The sequence below is a fragment of the Amblyomma maculatum genome, unplaced genomic scaffold (assembly GCF_055883805.1).
Source record: "Amblyomma maculatum isolate TAMU_Amacu unplaced genomic scaffold, ASM5588380v1 scaffold_24, whole genome shotgun sequence".
Classification (NCBI taxonomy): domain Eukaryota; kingdom Metazoa; phylum Arthropoda; class Arachnida; order Ixodida; family Ixodidae; genus Amblyomma; species Amblyomma maculatum.
The window spans coordinates 871,395-898,943 of NW_028146749.1; the positions used below are offsets into that span (position 1 = coordinate 871,395).

Consider the following 27,549-nt stretch of genomic DNA (forward strand, 5'->3'; position numbering starts at 1 on the left):
GAGGGAAAAGGATGTTTCTAGCTAAATTATTCGTTTAAATTCTACCTCAGAGCCGTGGAAGAAGACATGCCGAATCTACTAGAGGCCTGCGCTGCTACTGCGGCGAGCTGCACATCGACTCGTCGAGGCGAAGACCTACTGCACCGCACCGCAAGAGTGCACAACCGGAAAGCCGGAAGCGCGAATGATCCGAATTCCCTGTGAACAGCAATGTTCTTTGGTATTTAGGGGAAGACTAGACTAAAGTGCTTAGCCTGCATCTTTTTCTTGTCGTTGAATTTTGCGTACATGTAGTTTAAACCCCCGCATGCTCGAAGTTAGCCTGACCCGACTGAACGGCCGCGCAGCTGAAACGATCGGGATCGATATGCATGCATCGCCGGACTTAGGTACGCGGTAGAAAATGTGCGCTGCACATTTCGTTGCAGAAGCTGACTCTTGGAATTTTGCAGAGTGGGCCATGCAAGTGATCGTTGCTACAACCACGCATCCATATTCCAAAGGCTGGCCTACCCCGAGGCGCATAAATGTTCAACCGTGGACGTATCAATGATCGAAGAGAGGACAGATTTTCACAATATTGGGCGCGAAATCGATAGCTACCAGTGCTCAGTGTTAGAGAAATTCTGCCTTGATCATGCGCAATTCAGTGTTTCAGGTTTGGTCAGTAGCTATAAGTTTGAACAGTTCGCCTGTCAAGTCAGCGGTGCCAGCGATGGACCGGCGGAGCGATTTTCCACGCTACACCGCTGTCTTGCTAGAAAGCCTACCTAGGCGGCGTTTGACATTCAGCTGCTTTTTGTGGGCCCCGTAAATGAAAGCAACGCCTTCAGAAATGCGTTAAATGCTCAAAAATGTATTCTCTTCAACAGTTTCACTCCAGGCTGTCAAAGCAGGCGGACGCTGATAAAACAGTTGAGCACTCCAGTCTTTAGAAATCTGTAGAATCGCCTTCAGTTTGTAAAAGTATTGGAATAGGTCACTTTCCGATCGCTGGGACATAGACCCTCATGACAGCGCTTTCACGTGAATAAGGACCACACCAGACCAAAAGCTTGTCTCATATAACATAGCTAACTAAGGTATACCTTACAGCATTGTGTTGATTTTTATGGTGCATAAGCGACTAATGCTGCCATGCACCAAGAACAAGGTTTAATGTATTTATTTTGTGTGTAATGACTAAAATGTTTTTTAGGATGTAGCTTGTTTAGGAACATTTTAGGAAACCAAAAATGCAGGAAATTTGCACGTCTCTCCTAGGATCATGCTGGGATGGAAAGGGATCTGTTGCAAAATTGTACAAAATGTTTCCTCTTATTTTCTCGACTCTGGCGCACGTGTAAGATATGGTTTATTGTTAGTTCATCTCCACACTCCTTGCATATTGGTTTGTCCTCTTTCATAAGTATGAAGCTGTGTGTGAGGTGTTGGTATGTGTTTTTTGAAGATGGCCTAAAATGGCCTCCATGTTGTGTTTCTGATTACTGCATGATTTCCATTCCTTAATGACAGGTTTGACAAGTATAGTTTGTAGTTTATTTCAATGTTTCAAAAATCCTGCCATTTCACTTTAACTTTTTTTGTACAAGCTTCTTGGTATCTTCATGCAGCATATTCACCCTCTGTAATTTAGCATTGTGTCAAGGTAACCTGGTTATCTCTTTTCATCACCTTTTAATCCTTGGAAGTCATAGAAATAAATGAGATCCACAATCATGAGCTATCTAGGGTATGCATATGTCCATCGCTCAGTGGAATGGTGTCAGTACGCTCTCAGAACAGGTCTTGTGGTAACAACAACCATTGTCTGAGGTGGTCCTTTAATGGGCATTGAAATGCTAAGTAACTACAGGTACTGATAAAACTCTTGATCATGTTATGTGATGATGCGATCCTTGCATGCATATGGGTATACATTTCAGAATCTGCAGTGCACCACTTGACCATTTGCCACCAGTTTGTGTGAAAATGTATTTTTCATGCATGTTAACCAGTATTTAACAGATGACCCCTGTGCACAAGCCAAAAGTGCCACGAGCCAAATCTCACGAGGCCACACGACATGGCAGGAGCTGTTAAGTCAAGCTTACAAAGTTATATTTGAAATATGTTCTGGGATGTTTCAGCTCCAATTAAGAAAGGTTGAGGCTTACAGAGGTCTATGCCAGGTTGTCTATCACCTTACAAGGCAGCCTACGACCGTATGCTAATGAGTATATCTGAGACAACAGAGACATGAATTAAGGAATTAGTAATTATGTTTGTAGCAAAGGGCATGTAAATTAACGGGAATCCACAGTGGGATCTGCAGACAAAAACCATTAACGCTGGCACACCATACCCTTACAGGTGGAGATTAGGAGTCTCCCTAATTTTTTTTCTGCTCAAAGCTTGTCATTTCCTTCATTCTTCCAGATGAGGAAGATGTGAAAATGATAGCATCGAAAATTCCAGAGACCATCGTTAACAAGGATGCTGATCCCAACAGCGTAAAAAGGAATTTCAGAAAAGATGGGTGACTAGTAATGCTGGCAACAGTTGAAGCTAAGTGGAAAGGCATGAAATTGAAATGCAACATATGCAGACATATGTTGCGAGACGACCAGTCTGTGGTGTGCGACATCTGTCTCCGTTAGTTTCATCAAGTGATTGGCCGAAGCAGATGGGGCTTGTGGTTTTGTGATAAGTGCAGTGTAGTAGCATAGATGCAACCTTGCCCATTAATAGTTGGAGTGGAGTAAGTGCATTGTTTTGTTTTTGTAAGATGTTCATGGTTTCCATGCAAACATTATGAGAATTTTTTTCCTAGAGAATATTTGCTGAAATGTGAATATAATGTGCAATAAAACTAGTGTTTTCTTGCTATTTACTTTTCCTTGTATACATTAGTTCTGTGAAGAAAACCACAGGCTAGAAGGAAATGTAATGGCATGCATTTTGATACTTGGCCCCGTTGTGCTGGCTCAGTAGTTAGAGTGCTTGGCTGCTGAACCCAAAGATGCAGATTTGGTTCCAGCCAGAGCAGGAGCATTTCAATAGAGGCGAAACAATAGGCCGTCATGCACCGTGCGGTGTCAGTGCATGTGAAAGAACCCCAGATGGTCGAAATTATACCGCAGCCCTCAACTATTGTGTTCCTCATAGCCGTAGTTATTTTGGGATGCTAAACCAGATATATATCACATCATACTCTGAGTAAGATGCTATTCATGGTCAGTTAATCATACACTAAATGATCAATTTTTTTCTGCATGGTACAGCAGCTGTTGTACAATTTTACTTTAGCCTTCATGAAGAATATCACACTGGCTCCACATGGCCTTCTGTTGACCCTTGATATGCGTCACAATCACACACCCGAGTATGTATTTGTCTAAAGGCACCTATGCATGCAAGGAGGGGACCGTTACTTTCCACTTGTCAGAACTGAAATGCATGATCCACATCATTTCTGTAATTCAACTGCTTGCTATTTGAACTGTCCAGCATTGATGCAAGTTTCAAAGAACTGCAATTAGCAAATTAATCTAAGCAGCAAACCATGCCAAGAACTGCTTCGGTTTCATCTTTAGCAACTGTTTGGGAACTAAAATTAGCCAAATGTTGCAAAACATAGATGAGAGGTTACAAAATCTAAAAAACAATGCAGCCTACCTGTGGCATGTAGGGTTTCACATCCTAAAGTGACATATGTAGCTATGAAGAATACCGTAGTGGAGAGCTCCAGACTAATTTGACTGCCCGGGCTTTGTACTTTGCATTGACATCTTGCAGAAAACAGAAGCATTTGCATTTCACCTGCACCAAAGTGCGACTGCCATCACTGGTATTAAACATCACGACCTTGGGGCAAGTAGCCTAACGTGCCACTAAGATGTCACAGCGTGTACGTACATGCTATACATGTCAACCTTTCTAGCATTAAAGCTGTCACATGCATGGCAGATATTCATGTTCAGCTTTGGACTGACAAGTTTAAAAGTGTACTATTTGTGTTTGTCTAGCATGAAAAACAAAGGAAACTAAGGAAAAACGAAAAAAAAAATGAAGATAATAAGTTGAAAAAGCACTAGTCATTAACACATAAAGCATATTCGTTCCTTTATTAATGATAAAGTGGCCTTCAACAATAGTACAAAGCCTGAACATTTAAAAAGGTGCTGTGCCAGGCAGCTATTTTACAGAAACCTGAACCATTTCACCTGTAGTAATGCGCATCCCGGCGGTGTGGGCTGGGCACTTATTTTTCGGTCCACTCCAACATGCGAAAACTGCATCATGTGCATTCCCATTTTCCGAGTTTTGAGCTCTGTAGTACAGGCTAACAAATTGTCGATGACTTATTTTCGTCTGATTGTTGCACAGCGCGTGTAAATAAATTACCACTGCACCTAATAAACACTGACATGCACGTGCAACATCGCCGATCATAAACGGACACAATGATGTCCGTCCGGACATCGGCGCACTCATCACAGCACTCTAGTAGGACGTAATCCGTACATCACAGCATCTCATGGTAAGCACAAACCACACCTCCAGTTGTACAACAAACACGAATGACGCGATGCTTGGGCTAGAGACACGCCGGCGGTGCCCAGCATTTTCAGCGCCGCTTGTACTACGTGGAACTTGCAGCACCAAACCTCAATGCGAGCAGAAAGCGATGCGTTACGTGACGCATCTCATCACAGATGGAAGTGAGGAAACTTTGAAGAATCAAAACTACATAATTACATAACGACCATCGTAGACGTTAATCCACATAATAACGAGGACCAAATGAGCGGGCGTGCGGGCCGCGGGCTGGCCGTCAACACCGCGATTACATGCGCTTGCGCTCTGGTCCTGCTTGCCACCCTGCCGCGGTCCAACTCACGTAAACCTATCATCATGCCATCACGTAGTATATCACCCATTCTAGGCACTATTCTTGCCACTGTACTATTCTTTGTAATTTCACATTTCACGCATGCAGTATGTAGTACATACTTCTTGCACCTCGCACGTACACCTCATACCAACTTCGATTTGGCTACATATGGCTACCATGTTGTTGCTACAACCCACCTACAACCACATCTGGGGATCTCGGATCCGTCCGGCTTTCCCGACGGATCCCAAGGCCCATATCGGAGAAAAATGCGTTGGGTCCGTCGGAAGAACCCTACCGATCGGGTCCGTCCGCCGTACCTCTGAAAAATATTTCCCGGATCCGTCGGACGGATCCCGAAGAAAAACGCACAGGATCCGTCGGACGTACCTTTAAGACCATTGATCGGGTCCGTCCGACGTACCTTTAGCCACAGCCTTTCTTTTTTGCCTTGTGGCGCAACCAACCACACCACAGCTTGCAGGAATATTTATGCTCGAAAACGCAGCACGTCCATTGCAGACGGTCCATATGCTTTTGCCTACACCACGAAAGTCACTGCTGTCGCCAGCACCTCCGCATCTCCACTCACGTCACGGACTGACGCTTGTCTGACTGCGCGCCCAGGGCCTGAAAAAGTTTCTCCGAAGTGCTACAGACAGCTGTTTTTGCATGATGACGGTAGCACTGTCTGGGACAAGTAGCAGTGCGCGGTCGTTCCGCGTCTACAAGATGTTTGCAAATTGTGTTGTTTGGTCTCCGTTTATACCGTTGGTCTGCACAGCGTGATATGATGTTATAAGTACTGAACAATTTTCTTTCGTCAGGCATTTCTGCTATGTGCAACTTTCTAGAATCAAGGCCAATGCTTAACAATCAGCTGTTGATTCTTGGTCGATCGTTTCCTGACCAGTCCAGCGAGTCAACGTGAGCAGCTGTAAGATTTATACATTGTTGTGTAAGCAATTATTTGCTGATATAACGCCCGATAACGAAACAGCCGAGCAATCATGCATGGACATGGAGAAATTGCAGAGAAATACAAGCAAGATGTTACTGCTTGTGCACACCTACTACATGTTGCAGTGGTGTTTATTCTTGTCATCTTTAGAATGAGAGTGAGTTGCAGACGGTTACAGAGATAAAAATTAACAGCATTTTTCAATAGTCTGAGTCAGAGTCATATGAAAATCTTCACTTCAGAACAACACTAATGTTGTCCAGCTATTTTTCATCTTCCATTGTACAGAAATCTGACAGCTGAAATAAAGTTGCTGTGAAGGAATGCTGCTTCATAATCGCCTAGGTGCTGCTAAACATGCATGTGGAAGTTATATGAATGTACACAACTGTATATAGACTACTTGTGATGCATATAAAGTGCACTGATGTTTTTAAGGTTCTGCGTATATGAAGTTCATGGGTCATTTTCACTTGAGAGGTCTCCTGCGTGGCCTTCAGAAGGTAAACAAGGAGCTGGTTGACAATTCGCTATCTCAAGCAATGCAAATATCTGCAAGGTAGGCAGAGGCTGGCCCAGCTAGCTACTTTTATGTCCGTAAGGATCAGAAGTATGAAGTTGTAGTAAATACTGAAACCAACTTGCATCATGAAAAAGCCGAAGCAAGCTTTCTGCTCTCTGTACCATGCATTTTCTAGGTCTATTGAAGCTCACTTCTGAAGTCTGTACATTGGCATTTTGTCAAAATTTAATATTCCACACCCGCAGCCCTGCTTTGAGGTTATTAATCACATGCTATAGAAAAATCTCGAAAAGCTTTGCTAGCTAGAGAAAACTAATATCAGGTGTTATTACTCTAACCACGGGAAAGGTTTCTCATTTACATCCAAAAACCTTTCCCCTTCCATGGTTGTATAATAAAGAATAGTTACTTTCACTTTAAGCTGTATTCTTTTTTTGCCCTTGTGCCTGACTGTTTCTCTTGGTGCCTGGAGCAAAGCATTGCTGCAAGTGTTGAGACCTTGCATGTTTCATTTGATTTTTTCATTATGAAAACCACAAGACAAACTCACTTCATGCCTAGCTATTCGTTGTTGACTCCTTTACCTTGAACACACTGCATATAGTGCATAAGTTATATACTACATCATGTCATTGTTCATGCATTTACCAGCCTATGTGGTTACGGGAAACATACGAATGAGCACAATCTAGATTTTCAGTTCAAACAGAACCCAACCACAAAGTACACAACAGCAAAACTTTACAGGCTGTAATTCCCTGCTTTGATTGGAGGCAACAAAAAGCATGGTTTCACACGGAATTAAGCTCCCGGAGGATTTAAGATATGCCATTAAAAAAAGTTTTTGTTTTAATACTTCTCTTCTTTTGACTAGCATAATGCAGTAATCAGTATTGGGAAATCAAGCATGTCAGTTTCAAACATGGCGAGCTTCCACACTTGTAAGTAAATGGCTTAAAATGTCCCACACACTATGCTTGGTTAATTTTGTCTACGAGGGGTTTTCTCGCATGCACTGCAGTCTTGGAAAGTGAATATGTCTCTCTACGTCACTAGCATTGGTAAATGTTTTTGTCTCTGTAGTCTTGGCTGCATACATATATTTGGGTATAATGCATGAATGCAGAATGAATATGGCAGTGCTAAAACTCTAACTGCAGTAAAGATGAAATCCTTGAGAAAAATTCTTATTTTTTTCATTATTCTCCTAATGTTTTCATTGATTGACAGTATAATGTTAAGAATTCATGATACAGTTTTTTCGTCCTACAGTATTTATTCAGTATCTCAAGTGCATACGTGAACAAAATCGATTTAGCTGTCAAGAGCATGTAGCTTTAAAAAAAAAACGATGATTGTGCACCACTCTAAGGTTTCGAAGCAATGGCAAGTAAATCTAGATCTTCTGGAGGAGGAACACAACAGACTGTTAGAATCGCATGTCACGATTTTAGCTGCATGAGCAACTGAACGCGGTGTAGACTATAGCTGGCCGTGCTTGCAGGCAGCGACAGAACAGCCCAAGGCAAGGAACGCTGGCTGCCCCGACCCTCTGAGGCAGTGCAGCATGACACGAGAAAGCTTTGTAAAAGCTGCAAAAAAGTGCAGAAAGTCCTCCTGGTATTTGCATGCTTTCATCTCTTTGCCGTAGGAGCTACCACTCGTACGCAACGCTAAACTGCGGCTGCTGGCAGTCTAATTATCCGGCTTCTGCTAGAGCAACATGTATAGAAAATGTTTCCTCTAGGATATTTTAGAGCTGCGTGTAGCGACTGCATGACAACAGCAACGACAAACTAACTTTGGACGAATGAATGATGCTGGATAATCTTCAGCGCGAGCAGACGACACGCGCTGAAATATGGTCGCACTTGCAACAATTTTTTATTCTTTTTCTTCAAATACAAAACGTTGAACAGGGTCGCAATATGTGCGCAGATCGTTGTGACCATTTTAAGGCTTCATTCGCGCTTATAACTCATGAAGAGTCGAATTCAAGGTTTCGGTGCCGACGCGCGTCTCGCTGATCGATACGGAAGTCACAATATTTTTAACGTGCCTCGCTGGGATAAACAAGAACACTAATATACATAAGTACAAATAAACGACAGTTTGAAGGCTTGTAATAGTAATTGAACGAATAAAGAAATGTATTAGTTTTTTTTATTTGCACAAAAACTAAGCAACAGTGTGCCATTACCATCCACAAGGAGTTGGCAACAACAAAATTCTTTAATTTTGTACATGACAAAGCTTTTAATAATTTGCAATATTAAATAATGACTACGAAAGTTTTGTTCAACAGCGAAAAGAACGCAGATAGTAGTCATAATTAACACGAAATGTTAGCAACCCTGCTGTGCTATGAAAGTCGGACCACAATCAAGAATATTTTTCAACACTTTTTACATCTAAGCGTGGCTACGTCATTTGCCGACTAACATCACATTATTTTTATCATAGCAGTTTTTTTCTTTCATATGCTTCTAAAGTTTAAAAGAAAAATGGCACTAGAACAGCGCCTCTCGGCGGCAGCACAGCTCAGGCAGCAACAGCAAAAGTAATGTTCGCCCTGAAACGTCTGGAATCGAACACTTATGCGAAGTCAGAGCACGTCTCGAAAGAAGCGACGACTGTGCCCGATTTCCAACGGCATTTTCTTCGTCATTGTGATGAACAAAAACGAAAGCTGGGCGAAGGATGGATGCACGCACAGATATGGTCCAGCCAGTTGTCGCGCTGCAGCCCAACGAAGTATGCCACCCAACCGAAAGATTGCGTTGGTCAGGCGCATAGCAGTAGACATTCAGCTGCTGATGCATTCAGAGTACCCACACCGAACGACAACCGTCGCATTCCAGGGAGAATCATTCGATCTGTTAATTCACATCCGCCCGGCACGATGAAATTCGAAATATATGTCACAACCAAAACACAACTGATTTTCAATGTGTGCATAGTTCTGTAAAAGACGCTTGTCATCACGAACAGTTTACGGCAATGCAACCGACCAAACGAAAAGCATTAAGAACAAAGAGAAAAAAAAAAAAAAAACATTCGCGACCACCTCTGTGCAACCCTGGCTAGCGAGCCGCCGTTCAAATCCCGCGCGCCGCAAGTGGGGTGACCGATCGAGTTGACCCAAAAACGTTAGGAAAAAATATAAAATAAAAATAACATAAAATTATATGTGCCTTTCTCAAATTTTTGTTAAAAAAACCCAGCCAGACGGATTTCCGCCGAAGTTGTTCTCACTTACTCAGTCTTTGTATTAACTCTATGTCGAACACTGTACATGCACTGTACCTGTACTGATGTCACGTGTCAGAAGAGTGACGCCATGTTCTCATTATGTCATTGTGCACCACGAAACAATACCATGCACTTTTTGCCTTGGAAAAGTAGGCTGCTAACATCCACCAACTGGCCTCAAGTAGATTGCAATCGCCAGATTTCGGCTGTAAGTTTTGCTGTGTTCTAGATCTCCTCGCGATGTTCAGTTCCATCCTACGCACGCGAAACTCTGGAGTGTCCGAAGTTGTGTTTCTGGGGCATAAGTTAACTACTTCACGTACTTCTGCTGTTTCGAATAAAATTCTATCCGTTAATATGACATAACTTTGATTCTTATTTTGTTTGAGGAGCATATTTTTAGAAGCTCAGCCCTAATTAAATTCAAGCTATGGGACCCGCGCGAGTCCTCTTTCGAAACGAGCATGGATTCACATGGGCTTAGCTGGCGTAGATTTAAAGAACTCGGCTTCCTCTTATTGTGCACAGCTCTGCTTGCTTGACCGAAATCTCGCTGTTAACTCCTGAAGCTCCAGCTGTACGGCGTTCGCAGCTTTCTCGCCGAAAGCCGTACTCGCGTCACGAGGCAGGGATATTCAGCAGGGGTACACGAGGCACTCGCATGCGTGCGGGGTCATTGTCTCAATCCAAATACGCTGTTCCGTCAGCGTGTCAACGACGTTTCAGATCGGAAAGTCCGCAAATCAAATATAAGCTGCCTACATCACGGACATTGCAGTCCCAAAGAATGTTGTAAATTCGATCTTTATGTGGATTAACAGTGCGCTATGCTAAGTTTGTTGGCCAAACTAACGACAGTCCTCTGCTAGCCTCACTAACTGACAGCTTCCATCCGATGCTGGTTTCAACGACTTCAAACTCCTGTCGTCTGCTGTCATCTTCGGCCCTTAATTGCTAGGCATATGACGCGAAGATATTTTACAGCACGAAGGTTCTAAAAGCTTAATAAGTTGCTGCATTCACATTTTACGTGGAAGCAAAAGGAAACAATTCTATAGGAAAGCCTGGTACTAAGGCAGAGGCAACAATGCCTAGGAATTGGATATCCTGCCAGTAACCATAGAGGGCGAAAACAAAGCTGTACAAGCAATAAAAGGAGAAAAATGGTAGGCAAAGATTTTCATTTGGAAAGCTGCAATGCACTGAAGTGGTAAGGTAATGTGTTAGAGCATAACCCCGGGCACTCGGGATTTAGTCGGAGTATACTCCACTATGGTTCATGTTGTTTTGCAATGTTCAACTTCATATATCAGCCTACATATATCTTTTGGAGGCTGTGGTCCTAGGGAGGAACCAGGGGAGTGAAACGCATGGGGGAATAACAATGGGGTAGATTGCATTTAACAGCCACCATCAAGACTGCTTATTAGTATTCCTAAAGAGAAAGCATGTCTTGTCATTTAGAAAAATATATATTCTCAGCACTCATCAGGGGGCATCGAACTTAGGAGACATGAAAATGCACAAAAATCAATTTGAGGCAGCAGGGGGAGGTATACAGAGGAGTTCGCAGATGTAAGCACAAATGTTAGGCAGACAGAGCAGAGGCCTGTTCACAGAATGAGCAAGAGTAAATGGCATCCTAGCTGTAGTCATAAAGAAAAAATGAACATGAGAGGGCGCATAATCAAAGATAACCAGTGATGGTCCCTTAAGGCAACAGAAGAGAAGGTAAATGCAGTCGAAGGGTAACAGAGCCATTTGGGTGGCTGAGATTAGAAAGGTTGTGAGGGTTCTACATTAGGAGTGGCCATGTTTCACAGCAGAAGTCAAGGTTCAAGTGATGACATAATCGTAAATAAGCATGCAAGCACAACTATAGCATTCTTCCAAAAGGCTATTTATAACGGCTTTGGTGTCCAGCATGTGAAAGAATGTGCATTCCTCACTTTGGCTAGCAGCAAGTTGACTCTCTAAAATACAACAATCTTTTCAAGTCTGGGAGGAAATCCTTGCTACTGGTTGCTTAATACACAGCACATAATGATTTGTAGTTGCCTTGTCACTCACTGTCTCACTGACTGTATTTGCCTTTTCTCCAAAGCACAAAGCCATGTCGACACTGTGCACACCAACGCTTGGCTTTGAGACTACAGTTGTGATGTCAAATAGATACACATGTTTAACAGCAAATCAGGAATTATTTCATGTGCCAAGAGACTGACCGAACACCAAAATATCTACTCTACCTCTGCAAGCTATGCTTCTTCCACATACTAACTGACATAACATAAATTACCATAAAATAAGTTTGTCCATTTGCATAGGCTCCAACATGCACATTTGTCAATTATTTCTCCAAATGAGCTGAAAACAGGTAGATTTTTCACATTACAAGAAAGGTAGTAATCATATTCTCTCTTCAAGAACACTTAAGGAAACCCTATTTATATGAAAGCTATAATCTCCCAAGCTCTAGTTTATATCTTTCGAAGGGTAACAAACTGGATTCCAAGAGAAGGAAAGCGTAACAGGAGGCGGCAGAATGCTAGGAGAGCGGATGAGGTTAAGAAGTTTGCAGGGGTCAAGTGGATACAGCTAGCACAGGACGGGGTTAATTGGAGGAATATGGGAGAGGCCTTCGCCTTGCAGTGGGTATAGTCAGGCTGATAATGATGATGAATGCTCAGTTTTTAGAGTTGCACAAGGCATTGAAGTCAGTCACTCTTCCCTTTATTCCCTCTACTGTAAGTAGTGAATGGCTCAGTTTTTCACTTTAACTGCATCTTCATTTATCTAGCTGCACTTAACATCCATTCCAATCAGTCATCACTGACGTCTATTTACAGGCACTACACTGTACACGTCACATGTGCAGTAGCCTAAGCCATCTTTGCATAGTCAGAACGTCGTCAGAACTAATGTAGGTGTAAAGGATTCCCATGCTTTCCATTTTTCTTTGACAGGGACTTTCGTGATGCATTAAACACAGAAAAGCAAATAAATCAGAGACAAGCGTATACTAAACAATACATGGACAAGTGGAGAGTCCTAAAGACTTCCAGCATTATGATGATTGTTCAGTCTGCCAACTGACTCAACCTCAAGGGAGACAGAGCTTTCTTCTTTGTATGCAATGTTGTAAGATGGCCAAGCCCTTTTCCCTTTCGGACAAGATTGGAAAAATTGGAATGCCTAAAGCTAAGCAAAGCAACCAGGGGAACTACCATAAATACTGAACAAATGAATCCAAATGGAATTCAGAAAGCAATTTTAGTGATTTTAACAAATGTGTATCGCAGGTACCCGATGATGCCACTACGTCGAGGGCATCTCACATGCCAGACACTTCATCGCGGTCTTCTTCTGGGACCCCCTCCAGAAGTCCTGACCAGTCCTACTTCTTCGGTCAACATGCCTAGCCATCTGGACCCTTGCCTCAAACATCAGTGAACACCCCTCTGACCACTCTGGAGTGCAGTGAGTGATAACTGAACTGCGGGTGCACAGTTCGGTGACATTCAGCATTGCTTGCCCAGTGCCTTGCCTTCAGAAGCAAAAGGTGCTTACTCTGCTGCTGACAGTCACCTGAGTACTTTGCCGAGAACTGAATGCCAGCCTTTTCCGGAGGATATGAGGACAAAGAGAAATTTCAACCCACCTCAACGATCTGAAGAATAAGTGCCTTCACCACCTGGTTGCACATGGTTTCAATGAACTCCACATGAACACAGCTTACGGGTCACTGTGAACAATGAACAATACTAATCCTTTTTCTTGTGTCACAGTTGCTGTGATTTTAATAAACTGTAGCCGGTCAGCACATCTCTTCAGCAGTGGTATCACTACGGTCAGCTGAACTCGGTGCAGCGGCTAGCAATACTCTCTCGGAATATACCCTTCCAATGCACAGCTATACTGCCTTGGTCCTCTTCAAGCATACCATCCTTCAGCCATACCTTAGCACATACCTTGCGATAGGTAATTCAGTTATCAACAATCAATAACCTGCTCAGTGAGCATTAAATTTTCAAGTTATAAAGAGGAGAAAAACGAACGTTGAAAATTTGTTTTGAGAGCGTTAGAGCACTGGTGAAGAGATAACCATTATGACGGTAGACATGGATGAATGTGGTGATTAAATGACGGAGAAATTAGCAGTGCCAAGAACAAATAAAAAGTAATCAAACCTGAATGATGCTGATGGTTTAGAAAGTTTACAGAAATATGCTTAGGTGTAAGCAGGATTAGCTGAAATGGCAACAAGCCGAGGGCTGTCCCAAACCTCTCGGAGAACCTGCACAGATGTCTGCTGGAATGACCTCAAAGAAACCTATAATCAAATGATGCAAACACTGTCTGAGCATGTGAAAGTCTGTGTACTCATGTGTAGATGCGATTAGGGAAAACTAAAGTGGAGAATGGTGCAAGGCCTGCTCGAACATAGGAAAAAGAACAACATATATTCGTAGTAGTGACCAAGAAAACTAAGTAATCAATAAAGGCACTCGGCACATAATAGCGAAAAGTGCAAAATTATCTTTACTAGAATTACAAGATACTGCTAGAAAAAGAAAGCAGATTCCTGGGTAGCTGATAGCCGAATTTGTATCACACTCATCCAGTTTTCGCTTATCTCGTGTTCCGATTGTTTGCTCTAGGCACAGTATGGTTTTATGTTATTGTTTGTTTGTTTTTTGTTCTACTGGTGGGGGCTTCTTCCATATGTTCTTAGCATAACTACGTCATGTTTTGGATTTGGGTTTATCTTTTAGACATGTGCTGAAATTCCTGGCGCATGCTCACTGAGTGAGAGGTGTTTCTTCGACCATGCATCAGTTGCTAGTGCGCTCTTGTCCGCCTGGCTCTTTTTTGTGTGTTTTGTGTTTTATGTGCGCTGTTTTAGATGGATCGCAACCAACCGGCCCAAATTTCGACATTACTAGCTGTGAAGACAAGCCGACACTTTCAGCACCGAGCCTCTTTGCCAATAACAAGCGTGTCAAACCCTTTTCAAACACAAGCACACTTGAAGCATTAAGAAGGTGATGCCATGAAGATACCAATAACTAGAAATTTGCTCAAGGATGTTGGAAAGCCGTACAGGGCCTATTGCCAACTTAGTGAAATTGAGGCAGTCCAGCAATGCTGAAGCGAAAGCATGAGCCACTGGTAGAAGGCAGGAAAGTAGAAAGGCAGAAGGAGGAGATGGCTAACCTTCGTTGACGCCTATCCTCCCTAAGGGCACTACTAATCAATTCTCAAGAACTAATCAGCACAGGCGTAGGATCAAAGGACATGCACAAGGCAAAGATCATGAGGGTACTCCAAACTGTGAGCTCCAAACTGGTGCTTGAGCATATCAAAGTTGTAGACTACGTGTTTGATTCTTTGAAGTCAAAAGAGGCAAAAGCTTTAGTCAACCTTGGCATTCAGTTATGAAATGCACCAGCAAGCTTTACATTTTCTGCTAGCCTCTAACAAATTCAGCTGTGATATCTTATACACGTGCAGATGTTTTTTGTGTTTTCCTTGTCGTAAAATCATGCATAGTCAGGAAAGGATTGAATGCTGAGTAAAAGGAATCAGATCTTGGTTTTTTGTATGTCAGCAATAGAACACTGCAATTATTAAAGTCGTTCGCCCTGTAAATATGCTCCATGGCACAATTAGGCTGCTACACAATTCATTTTATTTCATTTCATTTCATTTTTATTTCTTTAAAGACCCCTTTTGAGGGGCATTACGTAAGGGGTGGATACAAATTTTGGATGAGATGGCATAAAGTCATGTGCTATGATGATAAATAGCTGTAGGCTTTTTGTGCGAAGATTATTGGACAGGTTGTTGTTGCAATCTCTTCGGGAAGGCCAGTCCAGTCCGCAGCGGCGCGTGAAAAAAATGAGTTTGCGAAGGTGACGGTTCGTGCACGTGGACGGCTGATCTGGAGATGGTGGAGAGTGCGGTGAGATATGCGTGCTGGTGGGACCATATTGGGTGCAGTTTGTAGATGGCTGTAAAAAAAGCTTGTGAAACAGTGAAAGACTGGCTATGCGGCGGCGTGTCTCGAGTGACTGTAAACCTGAAAGGGATTTCAGATATGATACACTGGTGCTGTAGTGGTATGACGAATGAATAAATCTGGCGGCGCGGTTCTGCAAAAGTTCTAGTGCATTGGTGAGGTAAGCTTGATGTGGGTGCCAAATGGGTGATGCATATTCTAGCTTTGATTTCGCAAGTGATTCGTAAGCTAGTAACTTGACGTGCACGGGAGCATCGCGAAGATGACGTCTTAGAAAACCAAGGGATTTGTTAGCTGAAGAAATTATGTTAGTTATATGCGTTTTCCAGGACAAATCAGCGCACAGAGTTACACCTAAATATTTGTATGATAGCACTGCTAGCACGGGAAAGGAGGCAATTTGATAAAGGGATGTGAGTGGGTTGCGGCGGCGATGAAAAGACAGTACACTGCATTTGTGAGGGTTTAGTTCCATTTGCCAAATTTCACACCATTCCTGAATCTTGTTAAGGTCGTTTTGGAGGTATAATTGGTCAGGGGTGTTAACTGTTTGATAACGAACACAATCATCAGCAAACATGCGGATTTTACAGGACACTTGAAAGGGTAAATCATTTATGTATATTAAAAACAGAAGGGGACCTAGTACGGAACCTTGAGGGACTTCAGATGTTACAGGAAGGGAGCTGGAATTATATTCATTTACGAAGACAGATTGAGTGCGGTTAGTTAGAAATTCGGTAATCCATATAACCGCATTTGGATCGAGGTTAATGTGAGATAACTTGTGTAACAGGCGTTTGTGAGGAACTTTATCGAAAGCTTTTTTAAAATCAAAAAGATAGCGTCAGTTTGTAGGTTAAGATCTAGGTTGGCATGCAGGTCATGTATAAAATGTGCTAATTGAGTATCACAAGAAAAGCCTTTCCGGAACCCGTGCTGCGCAGAATGAAAAAAATTGTTTCAATCCAGGAAGGCAATGATATGGGAGAATATGACGTGTTCCACGATCTTACAAGGCACACTTGTTAAAGAAATGGGCCGGTAATTTAATGGAGAATTGGTGTTACCGGATTTGAAGACTGGAATGACCTTCCCAACTTTCCAGTCAAGTGGAAGTTGGCCTGTAGTAAGTGATTGCTGGAATAGCAAGCATCAATATGCGACACTGATGGGTTTAGTACTCTTAAGGAATTTAGCGTTGATATTATCAAAGCCGGCTGAGGATGAAAGTTTCATTTTATCAATCAGCGATAGAATCCCAGAGGTGTTAAATTCAACAGGTGACATAATATTATCAAAAAATTTGTCTAGCATAGGAAATGGCACATCAGATTCGTTAGTGAACACTGATTGAAATGCAATATTAAACATGTGAGCACAATCTGCATGACTAAGCACTTCTCCCGCTTCATTTGTGATAGTGACATCGTTTTTGTGTTTAGGGTTGATGATGTTCCAGAATTTTCGAGGATTGGTATTAAGTATTTTGGGCAAGTCCTTGTTAAAAAAAGAATGTTTAGCCTTCCGAGCGGTTGACTTATATGTCTTTTCGGCAGCGTAGTATTTATCCCAGGCTTTTTGGTTAGTTTGTGCTTTGGCGGCGTGAAAAAGACGTTTCTTTCGATTTTCCAAACGTTTTAGTGTTTTAGTGAACCATGGTTTCTGCGAATTCTCTCGAAAGGTGAACTTAGGAATAAACTGATTAGTTAGTTCAGTAATTTTATTCTTAAACATTGTCCAATTTTCTTCAATAGACCTATGAAAATTAGTTTGGAAAGGTGGAAAGAAAGCGTCCAGCTCACGATTAATCTCTGTATAGTTGCCCTTGTCGTACAAACGGATGGATTTTTTTTTTTAAAGTTTTGGGTTTGAAGCGAAGTTAGGGCTATATCGGCATGAAGTACTTCGTGATCACTTATTCCGGGAAGGATCGTAACTGATTTAACACTTTCGGGATGGCTGACAAGTAACAGGTCTAAGATGTTTGCGCTCGTTTGTGTTATTCTGGTTGGGGTCGAAATAACTTGTGTAAGGCCAAAGTTCAGACAGACTTCTATGAAATTCTTTGCTTCCAATGTGCCTGATGCTGTAACAGTGTTAGTAGTCCAGTCAATGTCCGGAAAATTAAAATCGCCAAAGAGAAGTATACGTGACTTTCTATATTTAGCAGTGAGTTCACACTGCAAGTTATTAAGCTTCTCAGAGAAGTTCGGGTTGTTGTGCGGGGGCCTGTAATAAACACCAAGAAGAACCGACTGAGGAGCACAACGGCAGAAAAGCCACATTATTTCAAGATCAGTATGAACAGAAATTATTGAAAATGGTAAATAATCAGAAAAGGCAATGAGCACTCCTCCGCCACGGGACCCTTGACGGTCTTTACGAAAAAGCCTAAAGTTCGGTAAGTCTGACAAAACCTCACTGTCGTTAATTTCGCTAGTTAGCCATGTTTCGGTTAGAACAAGGATGTTGCTATTGGATGAGCAAACAAGACTGGAGATTTCTTCGCGCTTGGAAATAAAACTGCGGATGTTAGCGGAAAGTATTGAAAAACAAAGAGTAGGCTGAGGTGTACATCCAGGCGCGGGCCTGGAGTGATGTTGTGGGATGCCATTTCTAGGCAGCTGCTATATGATTTCCTTAACAGTGTCCGAGGATTTGTCATAAACATACCGTGTGCGGCCGATAAGCAAGGTTTTATAACTCAGCTTATAAGCTGTAGATTTGCTTTTTGCAAATGCGATAAGTTGCTTCCGTGCCTTCCTAACCGCATGCGAGAAATCTTCACCGGCGCTGTATTCAGCATCTTTGAATTTTTTTTCTTTGGACAGGATGTCCAGCTTCGTTTTGTGGGAGAAGAATTTTACAATTATCGGTCTGGTTTTTCCAGGTGCGTGACGTCCGAGACGATGCGCGCGCTCAATATTTTTGTGATCAACCGTTATATCTAAAACTTCGGAACAAAGGCGGGTTACAGCTTCTTCAGACTGTGTGTAAGTTTCATTAGGGTCACTGTCAGGGATTCCATAAAACAGTACATTATTCCGACGTGACCTGTTTTCAGCGTCGTCAACACGAGCTTCAAGGTTTTTTATATGAGCCGACATCAGCGCTGTCGCTGTCTCTATCGAGTCCAGTCACGACCGCATTTCTGTGATTAGTTGGTTTTGTGATTCAAGGATAACCATGCGTGTAGTTAAGTCTGCTATTGCAGCGTCAGTAGCCGTAAGTTGTTTTTTCATGTCTTGGATCTCAGATAGAAGTGTAGATTGCCCGGTAGATAGTTTCTTTAGCTCAGCAAGCACGGCATCAGGTTCAGGTCCCGGGTTAGTTTAGATACCCCGGCCAAAAGCAACAAGGATCGTACAACCAGAACACATTCTATACCAATACAAATACAGCTCTGTGGGCTCGGTAGCTGTAGAAAAAAATAATTGCTAGTTTTCTTTGCGTATAGGCTGTAGGAATTACCAACCTGCATGACGAAGACGAACGGGTTAGACTGTGCGGTTGCACAGCCACCGGGCCCACAGAGCGACGCGGACTGGCGTTGCTCCTTTATAGCTTGTGCTGTTGATGTCGCTCGCAGTCCCACTTGCCAGTGATGAAGTAGGTTCCATTTCTCTAAAGCTTCTCCAAAATGGCAATATTACTGCTTACTGAGCAGCTCCAAAATTCTCAAGCCTGCTTCCACCCCTGACAGTGCTATATCAGCTTACAATATATTCCAAGGTACTTCTATAAGCTAGCTCTGTGAGGACATTCATCAGTACACTAAGAAGAAGAGGGCTCAGTGCAGAACTCTGATGCAGTCCCACAGTGACATCAGAGATGCCAGTTCTGTCAAGGAAGCTGCAACTCTTTGTCCTTGTTATGTTATCCGTTTCCTGAACATATTTCTCTCAACCATTCTTCTCTCCATGGCTTCTCCATACTCCTTGCCTCGGAGCTGTATCATAAGCCTCGTTTTGTCTATGAATATTGTATAATATGCTGGCTGGCTCTCGCTTTAATTTTGGTGTTGGTTTCTGGTGGCCAAATGTTCCATAGGTAGTTGACTGTCTCAGTACAGCAACAAATTGCTGGGGCGATATATTCACTTCTACTGTCAGTCTCGTGTCCAACACTCTTTTAAGGACCCTCATGGTGTGCGACATCACATTTATCCCTTGAAATTTTTGCTGTCTTGGGTACCTCTTTTATATTTGTAGTCGGAAATAATGACTTTTTCTTGATATTTATCTAGCTGTTCTGAGCTGTACTTGTTATGGATGAACGTGCCTATGGTGCCAATGAGGAATCACATTCATCCAGCCCAATATCACTGTGCTCGCAATGCCTAAGATGAGTTACTGTTGGAAACTGCATTCAGTGCAGTCTTCTACATTACAGGGTGGCAGCTGTACATGTAAAAAAAAAAAAAACGCATTTCACTTCTTTAGCATTTGTTGAGCTTAAGGCAGGCATTTCAGAATGATGTCATACATTAATGATGTCTAGGAAAAAATGAACAAGCTACTTCTTACAGCAGCTTAGACAGCAGCATTGCCAACAATCTAGAATTTATTTCCAACAGTGATTCTCACTTTGTTTGTGACTTTTGTGCACTGAGGAAAGGCTGACAGCTGAGAGTGCCCTGGCTAGCCAAGAGAGAAAGTCACCCTCCAAGAGCAGCATTTTCTTTCTAAAATTTTTGTGTTTAATCTAGCCAGAAACCTATACATTGATACATTATCAGAACCAGAATGACATGCTAAAAATTATGCTGCCATAAAAAAAGTCTAGCCGTATCTATATATTTTTCAGGAGTTAATCTGGTGACTAAAAAGTTACGTTTTAGTCAGGATGTCACATGTCAACACCTTCACTTTGCAGCACCTTACTTAGTGCACCATCCTTTCCATTCTTCATCCCTCTCAATGCTTGTTGCACATCTGCTCGATAGATTAGAGACTTGGGAGAAGTGCCGACGAGGATGAAAAATATGCATTTTATAATGTTTATTTATTGCAAGATATTGCATCAACTTGTAGACTCCTAATATTTAAATAAAATAGATTATACGGACAGTTGAGGAGTCTTCACCAACACCTACTGTTAGTTTTGTTGTGACTTTCTCCTGCGGGCTCTTGTAAGGGCTTTTTAATTCAAAAGCATCAAAAGTGCCATGAAGATCAAATCTGTTTACCGAGTGTTTACATGCCATGCTGGGCAGCTAGCAAAGTGTAGAGAAGGTGCAAGAGGGTGGAAAGAAGCAGGTGGCAGGCGACGGGGTGGTCCAGAGGCTTGCTAGGGATGACAATGTTATGTATCTGATGACACAGGTAGCAGCAGTGGAAAGTGAAATAAAATTGCCAGCTGTGTCCTTAACGTGCTCCTCATTACTGCACAAGCAGAGTCGACAGGGCGAGTGCTTTCACATATCCCCTACATCAATACAGCTGATCGCCCCTAAACAGTTTTCGCTAGTGCAGCGCTGCTGTAGCTGAGAATGCAACTACAGTATCCATTTTGAGATGCTAGGATGCATTTGCAATTTTCTTTTTCTGGTTTTCTCTCCTCATATAGGATTAGTGCACTCTTTGGCTCTGCCAATATCTTTTACAATGTGAAGATGTGAAGAGTATCATGAAGATAAATAAAGAGAGGCTCAAAACACCTTTTATACGTATCGATGAGTGGAATCATGCGAAACAAAACATTATTTGATGCTTGGGAAGCTATGTGCATACCCTGCTATTTCACAGTGAGATGGGTTCATGAGTCATAAAGTACACATGTAGCTACTGGTGTCTAGGTTACACTAAATGTCTCCCGCTGCATGATGCTCCTCATGCAGTATGCAATCCTCCTTTAACTAGGCTTCTTTAAATGTCACACATGTCCACAGCCTTTTAGGGACAGCAAAGAGAAACACTGCCATGCCAGTCTGATAGACTAGTCCTCCCCAATAACACATACCACCTTCACTAGGAACACAGCTCTCATAGCAGAAAATTCTGTGAAGGGAAAGAAAAGCACTGAGAGTACTCAGGGCTGGAAGCGCTGCTCCAACTGTGCCATTCTGCTCTAAACTGCCCCAAACCGTTTGCTGCGATCAAATTTAGAACAACGCACGAACGATAGCAGTGCACTGGTAGCATCGATAACACTTCTTATACTGGGCTCAATACAATTTTTGCAAGCTGGGGAAGTGTGGAGCATAATTTAAAATATTTTTGCAAGTGAGAATAATATGAGCCACAAGTGATTGGAGCTAACTGTGAAAAAGTGCAATGTGTATGTGACATAGTATATTTTCCTAGGCTTTTGAATCGCCCATTGAGAGAGCAGCAAGTGATGCAAGTAGCAATAACTATCATGTTAGCATAGTTGTGACCGTTAGAAAACTTGTTCAGTGGTAAAAAGTACACAAGTTCTTCTAATGATCTTGCTTTTAAAACAAGCAAGTACTTCACCATTGAACCTCTTTCTCAATGACAAGCGTGTCAGGCCTATGTCAGGAAAAAGCATACTTGAAGCTTTGTAGGGTGCCAAAGGTGCCAATCGCTTGAAAACTTCGCAGGGGTGTCAGAAGGCCATACAGGGCCTATCGCCAACTTGTTAAAATTGAAACCCCAGCATTGCTTAAGCAAAAACATAACGAGAGGCAATGAAGTAAAGAAGCTGAAAGAGGAAAAAGCAACCCTTTAGGGCCATCTATCCTCCCTGAAGGCACTATCGGTCAGTGCTCGGGAATTTATAAGCACGGGCATAGAATTAGAGAACATGCACAAGCTAGTGGAAATGTGCGCATTGATCTGAACGCCCAAACTAGTGGCATCGCTTGAGTGCATCTGAATGGTAGACTCCACATTTGAATCAAGTCAAAATCGGCAAAAGCTTTAGGTAAGACTTGTTCAGTCGTGAGGTGCATAAGCAAGCGTTTCATTGCAGTCTGTTACGAATGGTTGCTTAGATTAGTCTGTGTTGTTTTAAACATCATTACATGTTTTGGCCATTTGTCTTGTCTTGTCAGAGGTGCGTGCATAGTTAGCAAAAGCACTGAACATGGCATAAAAAAGAATGAAAAGAGATTTTTTAGGTAAGGAATAGAAAACTGAAATCTTCAAGCGCATTTCGTCCGAGAAACGTGCTCCAAAACTCTTGTTTGATTGCTCCAAAGCAGCTCCAGATTGGCTTTAATACTACTCCCTGAGCTGCTCCAAAATGCATCACCCCTATATACTATAAACCCGGCATATATGTCTCCTGACAGAGTGGCCACCAATGCACTGCCAGGTTTGGTTTGGTCCGCCTGCGTCCAACAAACTATGTATAAGACAATTGCAACTGAAGAAACCAAGCAAATCATTGTTGAAAGGACTGAATATTAGCACACTTCATAATTTATTTTTCCACTGCATATGCCATTATGAGGAAGTATTAATGGATTGAAACTGTATTTACTCTCCAGAAGCAATCATTTTTTTTTTTTTTTTCACTCTACAAATATTCCCGCTACATTTTATTTGACACGCACAGTGCATTCGGTGCTAGCCACAAATGGCCGCAGCTTTAATCACTTCTGTGCCCTGCTTGGTTGTGCTTGCATGCATCCACCATGCGACAAGAAAGTTACATTGCAAAGCGATGAAAACAGAGCAGCGAGAAAAAGCTGCTTCCTTTTTGTTGTTTCAAACAGAGAAAGCCTACAATCCACAGTCCTGGGCATAATCTGTATTAGATTTATGTGCTTGTCAGGTTTCTCACAGTTTGCGGCAGTGGTTTGCCACCCACCTCTTTGGCCGACCTGGCGCACTTCTCTAACTAGAGGCGAGCACGGGCCGAACTTTCGAGCCCGAGCCCGGCCTGAGCCCGAAGCTACAGACCCCAGCCCAGCCCAGCTTGACTCTTAAAGGGATTGAGCTTTGCCCGGCCCGGCGCTCAGTTTTAAGGCCCGGGAGTGGCCCGGCCAATCATGCTATAATTGCAGTTGAAGCTATGAAAAAGAAAAATACTAATATCATGATGAGTTTTATCCAAGATCTTAGAATGTTGCGTTTTCAAGTTTAAAATGGCAAATTAGCTGAATATGTAGAGGCATAGCACATATGTAGAATTAACTTACTGTGCAAAAACAAATTATGCATTGAATTGAGCAATTTGCGGTGCGTCTGGATAGAATTAACCCGATGGCAAAGCTGAAGTTACTTTTGGTGCGACAATTTTTTTCTGGAATGACTAACACGTTCTTTGATAGGAAAGCAAGTTTTCAGTAAACATCTTGTTTGCCTCTTCAAAAGTGCGCTAGCACTGAACTTAAAACAGGGGTTGGTTTTGTGGTCAATTACTCGGTGAGCTCGCCTGGCTCACTCCGAGCCTTTCACGTGAACTCTTCGCAACAAGAGAAACAGGATGAAACTTGCACTGCAGATGCTTTTAGCTGTGTCCCCTTTCAAAGAAGAAAGCCATAACAGAGACGTTAAGGCAACAGCATGGTGCGAATCTTGAAATGGGTAACATCTGCACCGATGTTACCAAATGTTACCAAGCAGCCCTTGTGCTCGATCAGTGATGGCTACGAAATATCCGCTCGCGGCGAGGAGGCGGGGAAGAAAGATGGTCGATGCTGGGAATGACGGGAGAACTCGAAAGCTCTCGCGTGGCGAAGACAGGGGAAAACGCTACCATTCTAGACGCTTATCGTACTATGGCCGTGTTCGCGCTTTCGCAAAAGTTGCATGTGTTCGTGATCATGTTGTCTGGCTCGGCCCGACCCGCCCGAGACAAATATATCTTGGCCCAGGCCCGGTCCGAGCCCGAGGGAGAGGACTTCCGAGCGGCCCGAGCCTGGCCCGCGGGCCGGGTACGGGCTTTCGGGCCGGCCCGAGCCGTTGCACAGCTCTATCTCCAACCACCTATGTTAACTTTCTGTGACTATGTAGTGGAAGCCGTGAGCGCGAGGATCCGGCTTCCACAAGCGCACTGCACTGCTTCCACGGCTCACGACCCACAGGCGCATGCAGGCCATAGATAATCGCGGACGATCACGGTGCATGGCGGTATGTGACCTTAGGGCGGACCAACACCGATCGCAGTTGTGCTCCCGTCGCCGTTCCTCAGTGAAATCTCGGTTGATTCGACCCGCGAAATCAGCGATCGTCCAAATAGACCTCACCGAACCTGAATTTTATGGAACAGTGGTACGTGCTAGCGCGCCTCAGGCGTACGCGTGGGCGTGAGAAGACCCCATTGCCCAGCAGCACAGTTTGCGCTTCTCTTCCGCTAAATTCAAGCTATCCCGCCGCTGCCACTGCCATCGGGCGCGAGCATCGACCATTCACGCCGTTTCAGACACGTCAGTACGCATCACTGGCCTTTTAGTTTTATTTGGGGATGACGTCACGCCGTGCTAACGCCTACTTGTATTTTTATCTCTTGCATTATCTTGCATGGTAAAAAAAAAAGAAAAAAAAAACTATTTTTGAAACTTTCGACGGCTTCTGCTCCGTCATTTCCTGTGACGTATCCCTCGGAATCCGCTGACGGCTGGCCCCGTCGCAGCGGTCGCACCGGCCTGTCGCAGTGGCTCCGCGATGAGAGCGGCCAGCAGTTCTGTCGGTGTGCGGCTGAAATCGCACTTTGCTGCGGCAAGAATCGCATCATGTGAAACGGACAATGCAACATGGCCGTTTGTGACGAGAGCATGGCTGCTTCTCCATCGCAATGGGAGACGCGGTGGCGTTGTATCCGAAAGTGTGCGAAAAAAAAAAAAAAAAAGACAATCCGCGAAGAATCGTCGCCGTAACTTAGCATCAATTTCAGATGTATAAACAACCATATTCCAGGTTCTGCCACGCAAATAAATGGTTTGCAGCACTTCTTCTTATCTTCTTTTTTCTTTCTTTGGGAGGGGGGGGGGGGGGGGGGGCAATTATCGATACTTTACTGTATTCGCAATTTTGCCTCCGCTTTCATTTAGCTATTTTCATTATGTTTCTAAAGATCGGGAGTGAAATAATATGGCGATTCTATTCCATCCGAAAAGTATTCCATTCCATCGCCTTCTCTGCCATTGGCCGGTTAAAATTGGCATATTAAGGCTGCGTTGCAGGACGTCAGAAGTAATTTTACGTAGCCGTCACCTCATACGGTGTTTTGACGTCATCGCCTATTGAAAGGAATAGATTTTGGAATCGCTATATTATTCCACCCCTGTACTTTCCTTTTCGTGCAACATTGCCACTAGGCGTCTCTCATTGGCTGAGTCGCTTTGAGGCGTTAAACATCACAAACCAAACTAAAATTACCACTAGCGCACCGCCTACATCTCTGGCTCTTATTCAAAATATCTCGTTTTTCGCCACGCTGTGGTGCCACTGAGCGTCAGGGCCGGATTATCCAGCGTTCAAAGGGTTCAAGTGAACCGGTCCCTCCGTTCAGCCGAAAAAAAAAAAAAGACGGATTTCGAGGTATAGTCCGAGAAAAATCAAATCGTCTTCCTGACACTCCGTGATTATAATTAGAACTTATTGCAATGTCGAATGCTTCAAAAGCTGTTCGTGGAATCGGAAGCTTAACTAATCCCAAAGCCAACCTCATATTTCTACAGTCAAAGTACTAAACTTTGTACTGGCCCAAACAATTAGAAAACAATTTCCAAAATGGTTTCAGCTGATTCTAACCGGTACTTGACTGGTATTAACTGCTTCCGGATGCCTACCAGTTGGAAGCCATTGTGTCCCGTTTGCTGACCAAGTAGACTAAAACGGGTCCTGGCTGGCTTTCAGTTGGGATTTATCTCGTAACAGCCAATAAACTGACATTACTGCTGTTGAGGTCAGCTGTACATGTGTTATTAACCAGAGCGTAAGCAGTGAAAGCTGTCACAAAAGCAATACATTATTAGAGATTATGACTGCTCATAGCTGACAGATGCCCCAGTATTTGTCGCTGCTGTGAGTGGAAATGGCGAAATACACTTTACGGGTCTGTTTTCATTAACTTCGTCGTCTTTGTCATCGGTACTGTTTTTATTTGTTTATGGGGTTTGTCGTCCCAAATCGACCGAGGCTACGAGGGAGGCCGTAGTGAAGGGCTCCGGAGTTTTCGACCACCTTCGGTTATTTAACGTGCACTGACACTGCACGGGCGTCTTGATTTTCGCCTCTATAGAAAAGCGGCCGCCGCGGTTGCGATTCGATCCAGCATCCTTGGGCGCAGTGTAGTCAAGCGCCCTAACCACAGAAGCGGAGCTGTCATCGATACAATCATCATTATCGTCATCAGTTATAAGTACTATCACTTTCATTGCCACTACCATCTTTATCACGAAATACAGCGACATTGTCATCTTTATACTGTCATCACTATCACTAACTGCGGCGTCATTTTCAGCGGATGGGTATAGAGAAGTGAAATTACGATCTGTTCCTCACGTGCCCTACATGGACGTTATGCTCAGGTGGTGGTCGGGAGTATAGTGGTTCGATTCCCGGTGAAGTTTAAAGGAAAGTGCGTGTACACTGTCCTATAATACACTCGAAGGCGGAGCTTAAGTTCCCACTCTATTTCCGTGCATCTGTCCACCCTATTTTTTCCGACCGCCATAAGTTGCAGATTCGCGCATAAATCTGCAAACAGAACGAGAATGAAAGGTTTATCATGATGATGATAAGGAAGACGAGGTTTTGGAGCACGAGAGAGACTCGGCGCCATGTTGGCATATCGATAACCAGTGAGAGCCGAGGATTAAACGCAGAGAGGTGTCCGTCCTTCTTTAAAATGTTTGGTGCCGAAACCCAGCACCTGCACTCCTATACCGACCTACGGCGGCTGCTCAGGCGAACGAGCTGCATATACGCTATCTTGTAAAATGTAAATTTATTCTGTAAACTGAAAGCATAAAAAGTGTCTGATACATGCTAAGT

General features: G+C 43.3%; 1 protein-coding gene across 7 annotated transcripts in view; it reads right to left on the minus strand.

Annotated features, from left to right (window-relative positions):
- LOC146170950 (uncharacterized) overlaps positions 1 to 27,549 on the minus strand; it is a 720,860-nt gene that overhangs the window by 589,062 nt on the left and 104,249 nt on the right. The window contains exon 3 of one of the 7 annotated variants that reach the window (XM_084586590.1): positions 22,158 to 22,934. The exons of the other annotated variants lie outside the window; for them this stretch is intronic. Coding sequence (XP_084442716.1) covers positions 22,858 to 22,934 — 77 coding nt within the window. The 3' untranslated portion in view covers positions 22,158 to 22,857. Of the gene's footprint in view, positions 1 to 22,157; positions 22,935 to 27,549 lie in introns of those variants that run through there. 7 annotated transcript variants of the gene reach the window in all.